At 39.3% G+C, this 17,481-nt stretch overlaps 2 protein-coding genes across 3 annotated transcripts in view; one reads left to right on the top strand and one right to left on the bottom strand.

Moving 5' to 3' along the window:
- LOC309501431 (uncharacterized protein) overlaps positions 1-17,481 on the bottom strand; it is a 188,284-nt gene that overhangs the window by 62,132 nt on the left and 108,671 nt on the right. The window lies entirely within an intron of this gene.
- Positions 13,133-17,481, top strand: part of kcnq3 (potassium voltage-gated channel, KQT-like subfamily, member 3) — a 47,599-nt gene continuing 43,250 nt past the window's right edge. Inside the window, exons 1-2 of one of the 2 annotated variants that reach the window (XM_082173524.1) lie at positions 13,133-13,375; positions 14,455-14,903. In XM_082173524.1, the coding sequence (XP_082029650.1) occupies positions 14,599-14,903 (305 nt within the window). In that variant the 5' untranslated portion in view covers positions 13,133-13,375; positions 14,455-14,598. Of the gene's footprint in view, positions 13,376-14,315; positions 14,904-17,481 lie in introns of those variants that run through there. The other variant, XM_082173525.1, reaches the window with a different exon arrangement.

The raw sequence follows: 17,481 nt of genomic DNA, 5'->3' as shown, positions 1-17,481 counted from the left end.
AAAAGTCCTTGAAGGTAAATACTGTTTTGTGTGTGTGTTTGTGCGCTGAAGAGGTCAGATGCCAACTGCCAACGGATGAGCTCATTTCTCTGCAGTATTTCTATTTTCAGGAAAGCAAGAAGATATACTCACCCTATAGTTCACACTCCTTACAGCTCACACACACACACACAAGGTCAAACACACATCACAGACTTTCTTTATAGCTCACACTCAGGGTCAGCAGCAGGTATGTGCCTTTCCTCAGTGTTAAAGTGTTATTCTTCAGGATTATGCCTGAGTCTTTTCCCCTGCTGCTTTATGAGTGTACGAGTGAATTATCGACATGTGCAGATGGGCTGTGCTAGTTTCATTTCCACCTTTATTAAAAACTCCTGTCAGCAGATGAGTAATTTACCGTACTGCTGACATTTAAACAGCCCTGTGCTGTTCTGGACTAAATCTTATAAAAGCCATTTCAGAGACGCTTCAATGGAGTAAACAGATTACACTTCAAAGAGCAGTATTTAGAGATTATTTTAATTCATTCCTTTCAGGCTAACCAGATTCTATAAAAATACAGTGGGGGCCAAATGTCTTAGCTTAGATTTAGATTTTCTAATGTAACAACGACCGACATAATTTCTTTACAAATTATATTATCAGCACAACCATTTAAAGGACAAGTTCGGTATTTTACACTTAAAGCCCTGTTTACAGATCGTATCTGATGAAATAGAACGGTTAAGATTAAAATTTGGACACATGCTCCTGTCCCGAGAATTTTAGGTTTATTTCGCTTTTGTGGACCTATTTTGCCAAACGCGTTACACCCGTGATTCTTCCGTTGAGAGCTTGAATAATAGACACTCCAGCCCAGTTGGTGGCGATAATGCACCTTTGCCAATTGCAAGCAAACCACGGGCATTTCATCAGTGGCGGACTGGCACCAAAAAGAGGCCCTGGCAATTTTAGCAGAGAGGCCACGCTTTTCCCACTTTCAGCCAATAAAGCCTTACGCTTCTTCTCTCTTTTTTTCTGCTCCACCCTTTTCTACTCGCCGTTTTCTCATTCCTCGATCCATTTTCTTTCACTCCGTGTTGTTGATATGCTCTCATTACCCATCATTCACTTGTCATTATCTATCATCTCATCAGGTCAGTGATCGCGAGAAATTCCACTGACTAAAAACATTCAAAATACCTTATAAATAGAGAGATTACATACATTTAGGCTATTTGTCCTTCACAGGAAAAATATAAATAAAAAGTCATTATTATTATTTAGTTCATAGGGCTATTATTTTTCAGAGATAGGCCGTGGTGTTTGTTTGTTTGCTTTTTTCCTTGTTTTTTTGTGGCCGCCTGCAGCTCCGCTTAATTTATTATTATTTTATTCATATTTACATTTACATTTACATTTATGCATTTGGCAGACGCTTTGCAGACACTCCGCTTTATTTATTTATTTAGCCTTTTTATATGGTTGTGATGAGCGCAGAGCGAGCCGCTGGCTGTGCTGCCGGTTGCGGGCGGCCAATCCGCCAAAAGGCGGCCGCATCTCCGCTTTATTTATTTATTTTGCCTTTTTATATGGTTGTGCGCCACAAGTTGTGATGAGCGGCGAGCGAGCCGCTGGTGGTGCTGCCGCTTGCAGCCATTGCGCCCCGCTTCCTCGCTTTATTTAGCCTATTTATTTGTTTGTGATGCGGCCACAACAAGTGATGAGACCAGGCGGCCGCAGTGGCATTTGCCCACATTGCCCAATGGCCAGTCCGTCACTGCATTTCATTGAATACACAGAAGAAGCAGAAGAAGAAGCGGCGGAGTAATACCGTAAAGGTGCTGCGGTCTCACAGCACGTCCTATTAAGTCAATGGAGTTGGACAAAAACTACGATAAAACCTGTTGGAATGCATCTTTTTCAGCGATTTTTGATGGAACATATCAGTGAACACCCCTGACCACTCGGTGAGTTTCACGTCTTTGTAAACGAAAGTTGAATGTGTTTTTAGGACGGAATCTTCCAGTGCATATAGACAACCATTGTGGGGGTGGGGGTGGGGGGGGGGGGGGGGGGGGGGAAGCGAAATAAACCTAAAATTCTCGGGACAGCAGCATGTGTCCAAATTGTAATCTTAACCGTTCTATTTCATCAGATACGATCTGTAAACAGGGCTTTAAGTGTAAAATACCGAACTTGTCCTTTAAGTGAAAAGTTTAATAGGAAATTTAACATGAATGTCTCATGCCTTGAAGGTGCAGTAAGTGATTTCTGAGAAACACTTGATATTTGAAATCAAGCCAAACATACACACCCCTCCCTTCATTGCTCCGCCCCCAAAATGCACAAGAACGCAATGCAAGACTGGATGTCTCTTTATCACAGCTTGAAGCAAAGCAAAATAATACTTTATGAAAAATAAAGCAAAGAGGACAAACGAACAACAAGAAAGAACAAAAAATAAACATAAAAGAGTATATACAAGCAAGAGTTGTTTGTTGCCAGCAGATTCAGACAAACAATGACACCCAAAACTGTCCTGTTACTATAGCTTACATTACAACAACAGCATATCTTGGTTCTGTGAAACAGCTATTACAAAGTTACTCACGTATGAAGCAGAAACAACAACACAACCGCGGCATCTGTTTTCAGGCCTTGCATAGAAACCCGCCCTCTTCAGTCCATTATGTCTCTCCTGACATTAAAGAGTTTTATAATGTTACAAAATTTTTTGTTCTTTTACACTTTCTATTTGTCATAGCTTACACAAACATATTCAGCAGCAAAACTGTTTTCAACATTGACACTAGTAAGGGATAATCCCCAGCTATACTGTGAATTAAATGATTTTCACGAGTTCACACTTACAAATAAGTCAGATAGAATAAATGGTGTGCGTATTTGCCGTGCCGTCCCTGAGGAGAGGGCTCCGGGCTCGGTATTCGGCCCGAACCCAGAGTACTCCCCCCGTATTCCTGGCTGTGGAAGGAACAAGCCAAGAGCGAGGAGTCGGGGTGATGGAGGGATGCTGAAAACTGTCGAGGAATGTAGGCGAGTCGACTGAGTGAATTTATATCTATATATATATATCTATATATATATATATATACACTTCCTCTCATGCTGATAGGATAGACAACATGGTAATTGTTGATGACAAGTTGATTGGATTGATTTGCCTATTTGAACGTGCTCCTCCCGAACTTTGTTTAATGAAACATAATTTAATGCATAACGTGGAAGCAAAGAACCTGGTTGCCTCCGCAAAGTGCATTAAAATTGTTTAATGCACAGCTAGCCGTGGGTTAACCTGCTTATACCATGGTCACTTGCAAGCATTGACAACTCAAAGCTGTTATTGATGTTTGCAGCGCAATATTTGACCGGAAGGATAAAATTATTATTTTCGTCAGTGAAGGCTTGTTAGATCTAGCAGTTAGATAATGCTGTGTGTGAGTGACTTATGTGTGTGCGCTTCAATGAAAACAGCGCATTAATATAGAATGGTGATAAAACTGACTTGGAATTACCTGTGCATTAAATGGTTTTATACCATGGTCTGTCTAAAAAGGTGTGCAATAAAACCGTTTAATGCACAGGTAGTTCCAAGTCACTTTAATCACCGTTCTATATTAATGCGTTGTTTCCATTGAAGTGCACATGCACATACACATACGTCACTTGCACATATAGAGAGAGTGGAGATTGAGCTGCGCACACACAGAAATAGGAGCACAAAAACTTATCAACATGCCCTGCGACTTTCAGTAATAGCAAGTAACAGTTTTATAGCGTGTTGACATTGATACAATGTTGAGTTTTGATCCAAACCATTATTTTGGTTGAGATTGACATTTCAATGTTTAAAGTGTGTTGGATCAGCATTGAAATTTTGATGAAAGCCAACAGCACACATGGGTGGAGACAGTGACATTGAACTAACAGTGATTTGTAGTTGATGAGCACAAGATCATTCAGGCATGTATCTCTGCAGAACACTAGTGGGTGTTTCTCAATCAGTGGGGCGTTTTCAAACCACAATGTGCATTTTCAACCGCTTTACCTGATTTGCTCTAATCCACTGCGGGCTTGGTTTAGGGGTGGGCCTTCGTGATTTTAGCAAGTCTGTTGAAAAATGGTTGAGAAACATTTATTGTAGTTTGAAATTGGCCACTGATTGGTAAACGCCCATTTTGGTTTTGCATGTGCACTTCTCAGTAGTCTAATGCCTCCTCATGAGAGAGAAAACATAAATGCATCCTATACAGAAGTCTTGTTTGTTGAAGCACCTGACATACTTACATGACTTCTCTAGCACAGTTTCAAACAATGGTGCATATTTCTCTGGTCCTTGTTTTGCGTGCTTATTTGCATTTGATTTGTGTTGTTACCTACTGTAATTAGATAGATTAAAAGGTTATTAAAGTGTTTGAATAAAGCATTTATTTTTCTACATTCTTGAAAAATGCACCTTGCTTTAGTAAAGTTTGTTAGGAATTTCCTGAATAAAGTTCTAACGTCATTTAACAGATTTCTTGATGTGCAGGAGACATGAACATGAGCAAGAATGTTACACTGCAAACATAGCCCATGTCTTGCATCCGTCAGTGCTTGCATGCAGAGCACATTGCTCCTTTAGAAGGAGTCAAGGCAGATGAAGATGGACAATAAAAAAAAAGAGAAGAGAAGCACCCTCCTGATAATGCTGACATTGATTATACACTGAGTTGTTGTCGACAGCATAATCACCTGACCTGGGACTTGATGATATCCTGTGCCTTATCACTGCTTAATCATTCATATTCCTGAATCTGTATTAAATTTGAGAAATGTAACTGATTTCCATTCAGTTTAGCTTGTTTCCACTGAAACACAATAACAAAAAACATCTTGTGTTTATTAAGAAAGTGACTGACATGGCTATTTTGTGATATTTAAGGTCTACATAAGGTGAATCTGCAGCTTCAAAGGGATTGTTCAGCCCGAAATGAAAATGATGTCATCATTTACTCACCCTCAAGTTTTTCCAAACCTGTATGAATTTCTTTCTTCTGCTGAAAACAAAAGAATATAGAGTGAAGAATGTTGATAAGTTGATGGTGGCCATTGACTTCCATGGTATTTACTTCCTACTATGGAAAACAATGGCCACCGTCAACTTTCTGGTTACCGACATTCTTTAAAAGATCTTATTTTGTGTTCAACAGAAGAAAGAAACTCATACAGGTTTGGAATTACTGTATGTATGACAACTGAATTGACTTGTTCTTGAGTAACATCATGCTTTCTTTTTCAGATTTCAGAGAACCCAAAGGAAAAGAGGCAGTAGTCTGATTGTAAGACAGATTTTTAAAAACCTGAAACGATGGACCACCTGTAGTTATGACATCAGACTTTTGAAGCCAATTTTATTTTTAAAGGTTGAAATGCTTTTGTCCTAGTTCTCCCCCTTTCTTTTTTAAAGAATGATCTTTTAATATATTTTTGTAATTGATTGATTGAATAAAATAAATTGACTCAACTGCTGGATAGGTGCCATTTATATTTTAAAAGGTTTTCGCCAAATTTTGAAATGGTCAGGAATTTGTTGTCGCACCATTGAAGTGTAGTTGAAATATTAATGTTGTTTCAACATTAACTTGGTACATCAGATGGCAAAGTTGTTTGACATTCCTTTTCAGTTGTTTTTTCAGTGTTTCAACAAAATGTATTTAGAATCAACGTCACATTGTAACATTGATTGAACAGTGTTAATTCAACAGCAGTGATGTAGATTCAACATCATAGTGTAACGTGGATTCGGCAATATTATCATTGATTATTTTTGTTAATTTCAGTGTTGATTCAATTACCGTGATGTAGATTCAACATCATAGGATAATATTGATTCAACAATATTACCATTGATTATTTTTGTTAATTTCAATTGATTCAGCATCAGTGATGTAGAATCAATCATAGTGTAATGTTGATTCAATAGCATTACCATTGATTTTTTGTTCAACATAGTTTCAACATTAACTGAGGGTGCAAAAGTGATGTTGATAAAATATCACTTTGTAATGTTGAATCAATACCATTACCTTTGATTTTTGATTGAAAACTCATCATTGCTTCACCTTTAACTGAGGGTGCAAGAGTGATAAGCAACATTAATGCAATGCAATAGCGTTGACGCATCAATACTGACGGTGCGTGTCCACTGGCACGAACGAGCGGACACAGCGGAGCGGAGCGAACGTTTTCAATTAATTCCTATGGAAGTCGAGCTTCACGCTCGCGCAGTGCATTTTGGGATTGACAGTGGACTGGAGGAAGCGTTGAGGGCGACCAGGGGGGCAGGGTTTCATAAAATATTGAAACTTCCCCAAGCGCCATTGATTAGCGGACCCCCACCTGCTGTTAGCATTCCATTGACTCCCATTCATTTTGGCATCACTTTGACAGTGAATAACTTTACATCTGACGCGTTTAAAGACTCCATTTGTCCATTATTTATTTCTGAAGAAACACGAAAATGTATAAAATGCTCCATTACCTTGTATCTTACGTTATGGCCCCGTAGAAGCAGTTTTTGTAAAAATAGGCTAACGATTGCGTCATAACCACGCGACGCTCTGTCGCACAGTAGAGAAATTACCGTATGGACAGGAGGAGAAGCTCGCGGGCAATCGGGGGGACGTGGAGGCAAAATGACAAAGTAATTAATCAGAATACTTAGCAAAAGTTGCTCCTGCTCCTAGCTCATGGACACTTCCTACTCACACTCTCCGTCTCTGCAAGTTTCGGAAGGGAATGATTCAGATTTCTCTTGGCACAGCTACTAGAAGACAGACGGGTTGCTCACGTGACATCTACGTCGTCAAGCTCAGTTTGAGTCTGCGCAGTACGCTCAGCCATCAGGAAGTGAGTGCTTCTAATTGACTTCACTTGTCTCCGTTGAATCCAATGGGGTCGCTGTGTCCAGTTTATATACTGTCTATGAGGGCGACCGAGAGCGTCAAAAGGTTGGGCAGTTCTCGACTTTATGCAAATATCAAGCGAAAAACGCGGGTTTTCGGGATGTGAGGTCTGTCTTGAGAGTTTAAAAATCTGCAAATTGTACCGGAGTTTATGCTGGATTTACTGTGTAAATCATTTTGTTTACAAATTAGACGCTTTGCAGTTGCAGGCTAGAAAAAACATACGTCACGCAGTACCGCTTACGTCACGCAGTATACCGCAAACATCCAATAGGAAAATTCAACTGCAGTAGCCACTGTTCAACCTGAAGAGGGCAGTACTCAGACGTTTTTACACCATATATTGTAGAATTAAAACACTTTATACCCAAATGTCAAAAAAGTTACTCGAATAGGCCTATGTCACGAAAAAATTGAAGACCAGAAGTAGGCCTACGTCTTTTAGTAGGGATACGGCTCTTCCGGTTAGCTTTTTACAATGGCGGAGTCTGATAGATACCGCTGGACCAAATCTCTCCGCAACCTGCCTGTAGTCACATAAGACGATATGGTTCGGATGGTAAATGAAAACTCTCAAGTGGAAACGTCAAAACTGAGGAAAGGGTACAAGTTCGGGTGTAGCCTGCCATTGCTGTTATAGCTCTAGCCGTTCGCCAGTAACGTTTCTATGGTAACAGCGAGTTGGACCAATCAGCAGACGTTGCTGCTACGCTTAGGATTGTGGGTAGTGTCGTTTTTTTCCCATAAGATCGCGGATAAAACATGTTTTTCTTAAAACAAGGTTGATTTCATACAAACGTATAGCTTCTACAGGAGCAAAAACCTTCGTTTCACAACCTCATAGCTCGTGGTCAGTCTACCTCGGATGGTTTAGACATTATGGCTGATAATCTAAATCCTTATCGAGAAATACTGTTGACAGGAAGTTCTGAATCCCTACTCCGCATTCCGGAAGCAGGAAGTGTGACATAGGCCTATCAATGAACAGCACTAATAAAGCCCCATTCTTACAGATCATTAACTAAAGAAAGTTGGTTTAGGGTTTAGTTACCCTTTAAACACACTCGCAACAGACACACCCCAAAGCCGAGCAAATTGCCAGCGGCACTGAGCGGAGTTTTGCTGCTGTAGTGGACACGCACCGTTAGTCAACATTGCTTCATTGATTAGGCTACATGCTCTCTGGGTAGCTTCACTACTGAATCGCTACATTATATTTCTCAGCAACGATGGGGTTGCATCGTTTTTTTAAGTAATTAAACTCACAGCTTCGTTGTTAATAGAACTCTCTCTCTCTCTCTCTCTCTCTCTTGATAATTCATTCAAATAAATGCTATAATTCATTCTTTCAAATAACTGTAATCTTACCGTATTAGGCTACTTTATCTCTGTGTCTGATTCAAAGCGGGCAACGGCCTCCGCTTCGCATTGGGGCGGTTCTTTGCCTCCACCTTGCGCATTAAAATCGTTTAATGCACAATAGCCGTTGATTATCCCCTACTTATTGCACACATTCCAGCTAATCAGAATCGAGTATTCAGAGACCATGGTATAATAAGAAATCTTCATGATACATCACATGATGTATCATGTGACACTGAAGACTGAAGTAATGATGCTGAAAATTCAAGCTTTGCTATCACAGGGATAAATTACATTTTAAGATATATTTAAACAGAAAACACTTATTGTAAATTGTAATAATATTTCATAATTTTGTCAGCACGCGTGTGAAGAAAGACAGACTGAAGAGGTAGATAAAGAAGTTCTTTAATACACAATAAAGCACAATCTTTAATAATAATACACAGCAAACAGGCAGGAACAAATATGTTAACGCAGACGTGACCGGACAAAGAACTCAAGATACAAGAATACTCCCAACAGATGAGGAGATAAACTAGACACAGCTGAAACAAGCAAACTCATAATTACGGTGACCATGGTAACAAAGGAGTGGCGGGAAAATCAAAAAAAGTGAAACCAGGAACTAAATTACAAACTAAAAGTCCATGAACAAAACAAAAAACTGAACATAATTGTGACAGCAATAGCATTTCCCAGTTTTTACTGTATTTTTGTATAAAATAAATGCAGCGTTGGTGAACCCAAAGTTTATCATAACGTTTCTGTGTTTTCTTTTTTGTTTAGACTTTAAATTAGAATTTTTGTATTGCACTAAATATTTGCTAATTATTGTGTGTCTTGAGTGTTTGTAAATTCAGTAAATTGTTTGAAATGTGTAATGCATATGCTTTTCACACGAGGAATTGCCAACCAAAGGTTAATTATGTTCCAGATGTGTTACTTATTGTCCTAATGTATCCAATGGGAATTTTAAGTTTTTGAAAATGTTGCGAATGAATAAAACATTATGATTTAACCCAGCAGCTGGACATAGACTGAATTATTCACCCCCTGTCAACCTGACAAAGATGCTCTCTTTTCTTTCCCTCCTCCCGTCTCTTCAGCTCCCCTGGCTCTGCTGTTCCTCCAATCTCTGACAAGGAGAAGATGCCGCCTGCTCTGACTTTCCAAGAGCCTAACTTTAAAGTTAGTTCATTTTTGATGTTACTTCACTTTTATTGATCGGTTTGTCTTTTTCATCCCAGCTTTTCTCGTCCTCTCTCTCTCCTCCATTTCTTTCTGTAGCCGTAGGATCCTACTCTCCCGAGGGATGTGTATGTCAGAGCGTGGTGTCACAGGCTCTCCGAGCTGAACTATGGCTGTTCTGTGAAGCTCTAAGGTTAACGGCATCTCTCCTAGCTGCTTGACATCATGAGCACTTAAATTTATGGCTTATAAATCATACAAATTTATGGCTGTAATCTGGTTGTGTTCATAGAAAGAGGAATTAAGAAAGCCTGCATCTACTTCAACTGCTTCATCCCAAAAGAGAATTGGGACTGGATTTGAATTGATATGGATGACTGGATAAGCAGAGTAGAGAAGGCCAAAGATAAAGAGATTCATGATTGTGCTTTGATTTACAAGTATGTTCCCATGGGGTCACCTTAGAGTGTCCCATAAAGCTGTGTATTTAAGCAGCACCTTTCAGTTTTTGAGTTTAACAATGTGAATTTACACCTTTGTGGATGTGTGTGTGTGTGTGTGTGTGTGTGTGTGTGTGTGTGTGTGTGTGTGTGTGTGTGTATGTGTCCTGGTAAACCCTACGTTATGGGGACAAAATGTCCCCACAAAGATGGCAATATCCAAAATTCTTGTCCATGAGGAAAACATCTTATAAATCATAAGTGATGTTTTTTGAAAATGTAAAAATTTTAATGTAAAAGTTTTCTGTGATTTGGTTTAGGGTCAGAGGATAGAATATACAGTTTGTACAGTATAAAATCATTATGTCTATCGAATGTCCCCATAAAACATGAAAACACAATGTGTGTGTGTGCTTGTGTGTGTGGTCCTGGTAAACCCTACATTATGGGGACAAACATGTAAACCCCACGTGTGTGTGTGTGTGTGTGTGTGTGTGTGTGTGTGTGTGTGTGTGTGTGTGTGTGTTTCTATTCCGGTGGGGACTTAAACCTGAATGCACACAGACTCATGGGGACTCGTGTCACTGTGGGATCTAAATTGAGTTCCCAATGAGGAAACAAGCTTATAAATCATACATTATAAATCAATGAGTTTTTTTGAAAATGTAAAAAGGCAGAAAGTTTTCTGTAGGTTTAGGGGTAGGGGTAGGGTTAAGGGGATAGAATATACAGTTTGTACAGTATAAAAACCGTCATAGAGAGTTTGTGTGTGTGTGTGTGTGTGTGTGTGTGTGTGTGTGTGTGTGTGTGTGTGTGTGTGTGTGTGTGTGTTTCTATTCCGGTGGGGACTTAAACCTGAATGCACACAGACTCATGGGGACTCGTGTCACTGTGGGATCTAAATTGAGTTCCCAATGAGGAAACAAGCTTATAAATCATACATTATAAATCAATGAGTTTTTTTGAAAATGTAAAAAGGCAGAAAGTTTTCTGTAGGTTTAGGGGTAGGGGTAGGGTTAAGGGGATAGAATATACAGTTTGTACAGTATAAAAACCGTCATAGAGAGTTTGTGTGTGTGTGTGTGTGTGTGTGTGTGTGTGTGTGTGTGTGTGTGTGTGTGTGTGTGTGTGTGTGTGTGTGCGTGCGTGTGTGTGTATGTGAAAAAGAGAGGTAGTTCAGCAGCCATCTTGACTAGCCCTGTATAATGCATCTGAATTCAGCAGAGAGCGGTTAGATACTCCCACCGCAGTAGAGTCTAAACAACACCCAACAAAGTGGTTAAAAAAAACATCCTCATGGAAAACAGTCAACTTTAAATAAGACAGCACGCATACTGTAAAACCCCTGTGTGTGTTGACTATTCTCATCTGCTCTGATGTGTGAGATTTGAAACCTAAGAAACTTTATTCTCAGAAAGAGTGTAAATCTCATTAATGATAAATGAAATCCTGAGAAATGCTTCACTGTGGGATTCTCGGATTCAGTTTCAGATTTCAGAGTGCTTTATTGCAGTGTTTCCCAACCTTTATTGTCTTTTGTACCTCCACAACACAGTATAAGGTTCAAATGCTCCAACACCAAACTAAAAAATGTGTTCCTGTATACATCATATTATTCTGAAAATTATATATATATATATATATATATATACAGTTTTTACTATACACAAAGTGTATTTACTTTAAATTAATAGTAAATATAAGAAGCAGCAATAGTGTATGAGATAAAAAGAAACCTTGAGTTACTTTTAGCAAATTTGTGGTGCTTTTACCCTCTAATTCTTTACACACACAAATACAAGGCATCTTAAGATTCAGGTTTGTCAGTGTTAGAATTGTGCAGAAATTAGAGAGGGGCTTCTGGGACATGAGATGCGGTGAAAGGAGGAATTTACACAGCAAAGCAAAGAGAGTATAAAACAAGGGAGGGGGAGATACATGTCACTGCAACCGTCTAATGCTGAGTAGACTTATGTGCAGTTCTTGCACTGAGGCTTTGTACAGTATATAGCTCTTAGTTTTTATCATTTTTAAACTGAAAAGACCTATACTGATGTTTCATTTTCTTCCATATAGACTAGCTTTCTGTATATGACAGCTACAATCTGACATATACATTAGGGGTATAACGGTTCAACGGTTCATTACTCCCGGTTTGGTTTTAATTACGGTTTTAGGTGCTATGTTCAGGGGGAAAAAGGACTTCTGTCAAATAAAAATAAAGAAAATAAGAAATAATCAAACTACAAGCAACAGCACCAATAAATACAATAGAGCAAAGATACAAATAAAATAAACAGCGCTTTTAAGGTTATTTAGGTATCTTAAGTTTTCAGGTACAGAAATTGAATAAAGTATCAAATGTAAAACAACATCAAATATAATCTTCAATGTATAAATTAAATAAAGATGAATCATTATTAAAGTTACAAAAGGTTTTCAGTCAAAAGCAGGAAGTGATTAGAAACATAAAAAGCAGGAATATTAGGCTGCTGTCACTTTCAGACATAATGCACATTTTGTTAAGACCCCTATAGTGTGTCTAATCAGGTACATTAAAAGAATTACTATTCTTTGGTAGGCCTACTTCTTTTTTTCTTCTTCCTTTTTTGTTGCTATTTATAATAATTAATTATACTCTATAATGGCATAATGATTGTCTAGAAATTAAGGTAAAATTAAACATAGTATTAGATTTAAATGAAAGTACTGATGGTTTTATCAAAATAAACTTTGGCAGTGAACTAGCAAAGTGTCCACTGTTGTGCAGAATATCAGCAGATGCGGTATATTAATCTGGGTATTGTTCGCCTCTGTTTCATGAGCAATGCATACAATGTAACAAACAGAGAACAATGCTTACACTCTTAAAAATGAAGGTTTCAGTGTGGTGTTTTTTTCACAGTGATGCCATAGAAGATCTATTTGGGTTCCCCAAATAACCTTTCAGTGATCAAATCTCAAAAGAACCTTCTTTTTTTTTTAGAATGAAGAACATTTTAATAATTTAACAAACCTATTTTCCCACCACAAAGAACCGTTTGTGCAATGGTTCCATTGATGTTAAATGTTCTTCAAGTAGCCTAACCATTGCTGTATCTGTATTAACTAAAGTCTGATTATTTAACGTGCACTTTGTGACACTGTTTAGGTTAAGATTACCAGGCAGTCCACAAGAGAGGAAGGGGGAATGCAATCTTCTGCTGTGTGATTCATGTGAAAGCATCTCGAGCAGCCTCTTCGTGGTTTTGGGTTGCGATGGCATCAACAGTAATGCATTGCCGGGGCGCAGAGATGCTATGTCAGTAGTGTGTCACGTGCCCACAAGCTCTCTGTCTCGCGCCACCGTCTGAGCCTCCTCCCTCATCTCAACCAGCAACGGCAGAACACTGGATCAATTCGGATCAGCAATCATGCGGCCGCGCGGAGAATACGGTAAGGCAGCTGTGTGTGTGTGTGTGTGTGTGTGTGTACAGCGGACAGCTTCACCGCCGTTATATTTATGCTTTCAGACATCGTTGTGTGTTGCTCATCCCGGTGTCGGCTGAAGGCATGAGCTGAGGAGATACAATTGTTGCGGAAGAACCAGATGCTCTTTGTCAGCGCTGTTGAGCCAGTCTGCATTTAGCTAATACCGCAGATTTTCCATTTAACCAGGTATTTTTGATCAGATGGGAGTCGTAATGAATCAAAGGATTCCAGTTCCGATTCCTTTACGGTTCCATTATCTATTCTTTAAGTATTCTCGCGGAAAATATAGCCTATTTGTAAAAAAGTGAAATCTTATTGCATGCTGCCTTCAGCAGTTTCAAATGATGAAATCATTTTAGATTTTAACAGAACATAGGCTAATATATCAATTCCCAAATACATTTAAAGTAGGCTATTCAGCTACTTTTTAATTAATTTTCACAGACTTCTTGTCGTTCTATAGCGTTATGCTGGTACATAAAATACTAAACAAAAATTTTATTAATTAATTACTTAATTATTTTTTAATGAAGTAGCCTACATCGATTACATAGGTCTTTCTCATATTGTGTACCTCTAACTACATGCTGTCATGCCCCTAAGTAGCCATATATATATTACAGCAGTGACGGCTCTTGTTTCATCTCCAGTTTCATATGACAGATGTAATAACGTGTTCAGAATGTGAATCGGATGATTTCTGCATCCGCTCTCTTTATCTTTATTTATCTTTATTTAAGGATCTTTTATTCACTAAAAATAATCGGCTCGCAAGAGTCATTCCTTCGGGAATCGGATCACACTCGTCGAGCTGTGTGTTTTGGATCCACTTAGAAGAACCGGTTCGGGAGTCGGAGTACACTCGTATGTTCAGTCGTGGTGATGCGTTTGTGATAGTGCGGGAAACACTGTCGGTGTATGTTAGTGCTGTTCCGTTCACATTGTGAGAAGAATTCACATTCGAGAACTGTTCAGGCAACCTAAGGCCATGTATGAGAGCGTGTGTGCGTTTGAGAGACTTGAATGTTTTTTTCAATCCACAGCCCATCCTCGCGCCTCCCTCCCTGAACGAGGTCCTTAAATGACCCACGGCGACTAAGGAGCTCGCGCTTTCCCTGTCCGGATCATGGCATGCGCCCCATCCCGGACTTCCACACGCGCGGCGCCGAGGCTCGAGAGCAGTGAACATGGGGATCAGGTCCAGAAATGCCACTAACGGCGCCGAGGACTCACGCGAGCGGAAGAGCGCGCTGGCCGGAGACCTGGAGCAGTGCGCGGGGCAGGAACGGGACGGCGCGCTGCTTCTCGTCGGTTCGGTCAGGGAATCGGACTTCAAACGGGGCTCACAGAACATCGGTCTGCTCGCCAAGACGCCCCTGGGCTACACGCGTCCTGTGAAGAGGAATAATATCAGGACGCGACGGATCCAAACCCTCATCTACGACGCGCTCGAGAGACCACGAGGATGGGCGCTGCTTTACCATGCGTTTGTGTAAGTGGACCCGATGCACTTCACACCCTGAAGCGCCCACACACAGAGGGAACAGCCCAGTTAATTATACATTATAACAATTCAGTTTAATCCAATTTATTTGTACAGCCCTTTTCATTGTTCCAGCAGCAGCTTTACAGAGAATGCAGCCCCATAAAGGCAAAGACAGCCTATAATACGATTTATAATAACTGATAAATGACCCTAATAAAGAGAGGAAATTGAATGCTTTTAAAAAAAAATCCCATTTATGCCTTTACTGAATCTTGGCTGGAATTGATGTACACAAAGATGTAACAAAATACTCAATAATAGGGGAGCAAATTTAAAAGTTTAAGAGTCAGTCATTGAAAAACCCATACTGATTCAACACTAATAATCTGAATATTGAGGTTCTCCTTATTGTTTATGATGGTGTCCTCGGATTTCAACTGAATAATAACTGTTTACTTTTGTCTTTTGATCATCATTGAATGTTATTTTCCTGTTTATTACTGCAAAGCTGCTTTAAAAGAATCTGTATTGTATAAAGTGCTGTAGAAATAAAGGTGACTGTGTAGAGAGTGATAGCTTGCCTTTTAATAAGCAGGAAAGCAGTGTTTTGATCACACTCTGAGTTTTGTGCTTTTGCAGTATGCACTTTGTAGTGTGTAATGTGTGCCCATTTGTGCTGGAGCTCTCCATGGTGCTGAGGCAGAGCAAGAACTCCAACTGCTACCGCCAGAGTTGAGTGACCAGAAATCAAATCACTTAAGCTTTCTAGCTGCCGTTTGTGGTAGTATAACAGCACCATACGCTCACCGTAGAGCCAGAGATACTGCCTGTTATCATCGTGGCGCTGAGATAAGGACACCGTGTGCTGCTGTGACACTGAAGTAAAGAGCTTGACAAAGTGCCCCTGGTCTGTGTAGCTCTCCGTGGTCCTGATATCTGTATCGGTTGAGCGATTATACAGAAGTAACTGCATAGACAATGCATAAGTGATCCTTATTTTAGAGAAGCAAGAATGTTAATATTGGTTAAGTGGAAATTGTTCTTTGTAAGGCATTAGAGTGCAGATGAACAACTTCCTTTGAATCCCCAAGCTTGACACTAAACCTCTGTTGCCTACTCACACACAAACACACATTATTCATGGCCCATTTTCTGTCCAGTGCTCTTAATGCCTTATGCAGGATGTGGATCATACAGTATCTGCGATTCAGCTGCACATATTTTCTCCAGTGTGTCTGTGGTTTCTCAGACTGAATCAGGGCTTTTAACCAGGCCCTCATGTGAGGTATTCCACATCATATTAGTGTGAATAATTGATTAAAAAAATGCTTTATTTGCTGAAAAGTGTTGTGTGGTGAGTGTGGTGTGTGTGTGTCTGGATGTGTGTATTTTGGAACAATTTGTTGTTAATTATTCAACTTGCCTCCACCCTGCCAGACCAGTGTATCTAGAGGAAGGGATTAAATTAAGTTGTTAAACATTGGGTGGGGCCGTCCTTTTTTTCTATTGTTCAACTTATGCTTTTTTTGATCCCACCATTGCTGTTCTCTGCAGAGCAATGTAAAAACAAAAGTAGTGTAAAATAGGGTTTACTCTTTTAAAGATTCAATAATAATTATACTACAGTATATAGTAGCCTATACTTATGTACTATACCTTTACACACACACACACACACACACACACACACACACACACACACACACACACACACACACACACACACACACACACACACACACACACACACACACACACACACACACACACACACATATATAGGCCTGCAGTATATATATATAATTGTAGCCTATAGTATTTATAGTATTTATTTAGTGTAGTATAGTATAGTATTTATACAGCATATATTTATAGTATATAATTAATTTTTATATATGAATTTATGTTTTAGGTGATTAAACATTTGATTCTCAGGCTGCACCCCTAGAGACGTAATTATCTTTATTGCAGGATGGGTGCAACTATTGGTAACTTCCTGCAGTTAATTGCCTTAGTTGTTCCCATAGCAATGGGGTGCTTACGGACGATAGGCTGAAATGAGAAAAAGGTTACACTTTATTTTAAGCTGTCAGTAGCTGTGTTTCCATTACAGATTTGTGCAAAACTTTAGCGATATTTTCTAAATGTCGATAAAAAAATATAGCAAAATTTCCATTAACCGATGTTATTGGACTAAAACGTAATTTTTACGTATATCCCAGCCACCACAGCTATTATTTTTAATGGAAGAATTCATAGACATGTTATCCAAGCATTAATGGCAAGGAAAGCCCCTTATACTGGGGAGCGGCCACATATGAGGTGTTTTCCCCTCCAATCTACTTCAAGGTCTTGATAAATTGTGGCATTTCTTTGTTGTTTAGAATCTAGTATTCCCATAATACTTTTGTCTTTTATGAGTTTAATGAAGAACTCTGTCTCGTCTTCTGTCTAAACATACCGAGTCATCTTTAAAGAATTATCAACTTTTAAGTACGCCTGCTGTGCTGACAGGTAAATGCGAAAAAACTGTTTCCATTGCAGTTTTGCGAAATATTCCTTTTTCGAATTGCCTGAAAAATCA

The sequence above is a fragment of the Leuciscus leuciscus genome, assembly GCF_965113295.1.
Source record: "Leuciscus leuciscus genome assembly, chromosome: 6".
Taxonomy (NCBI): domain Eukaryota; kingdom Metazoa; phylum Chordata; class Actinopteri; order Cypriniformes; family Leuciscidae; genus Leuciscus; species Leuciscus leuciscus.
Note: the sequence above shows the minus strand (reverse complement) of the source record. Positions and strands in the feature narration are given on the sequence as shown.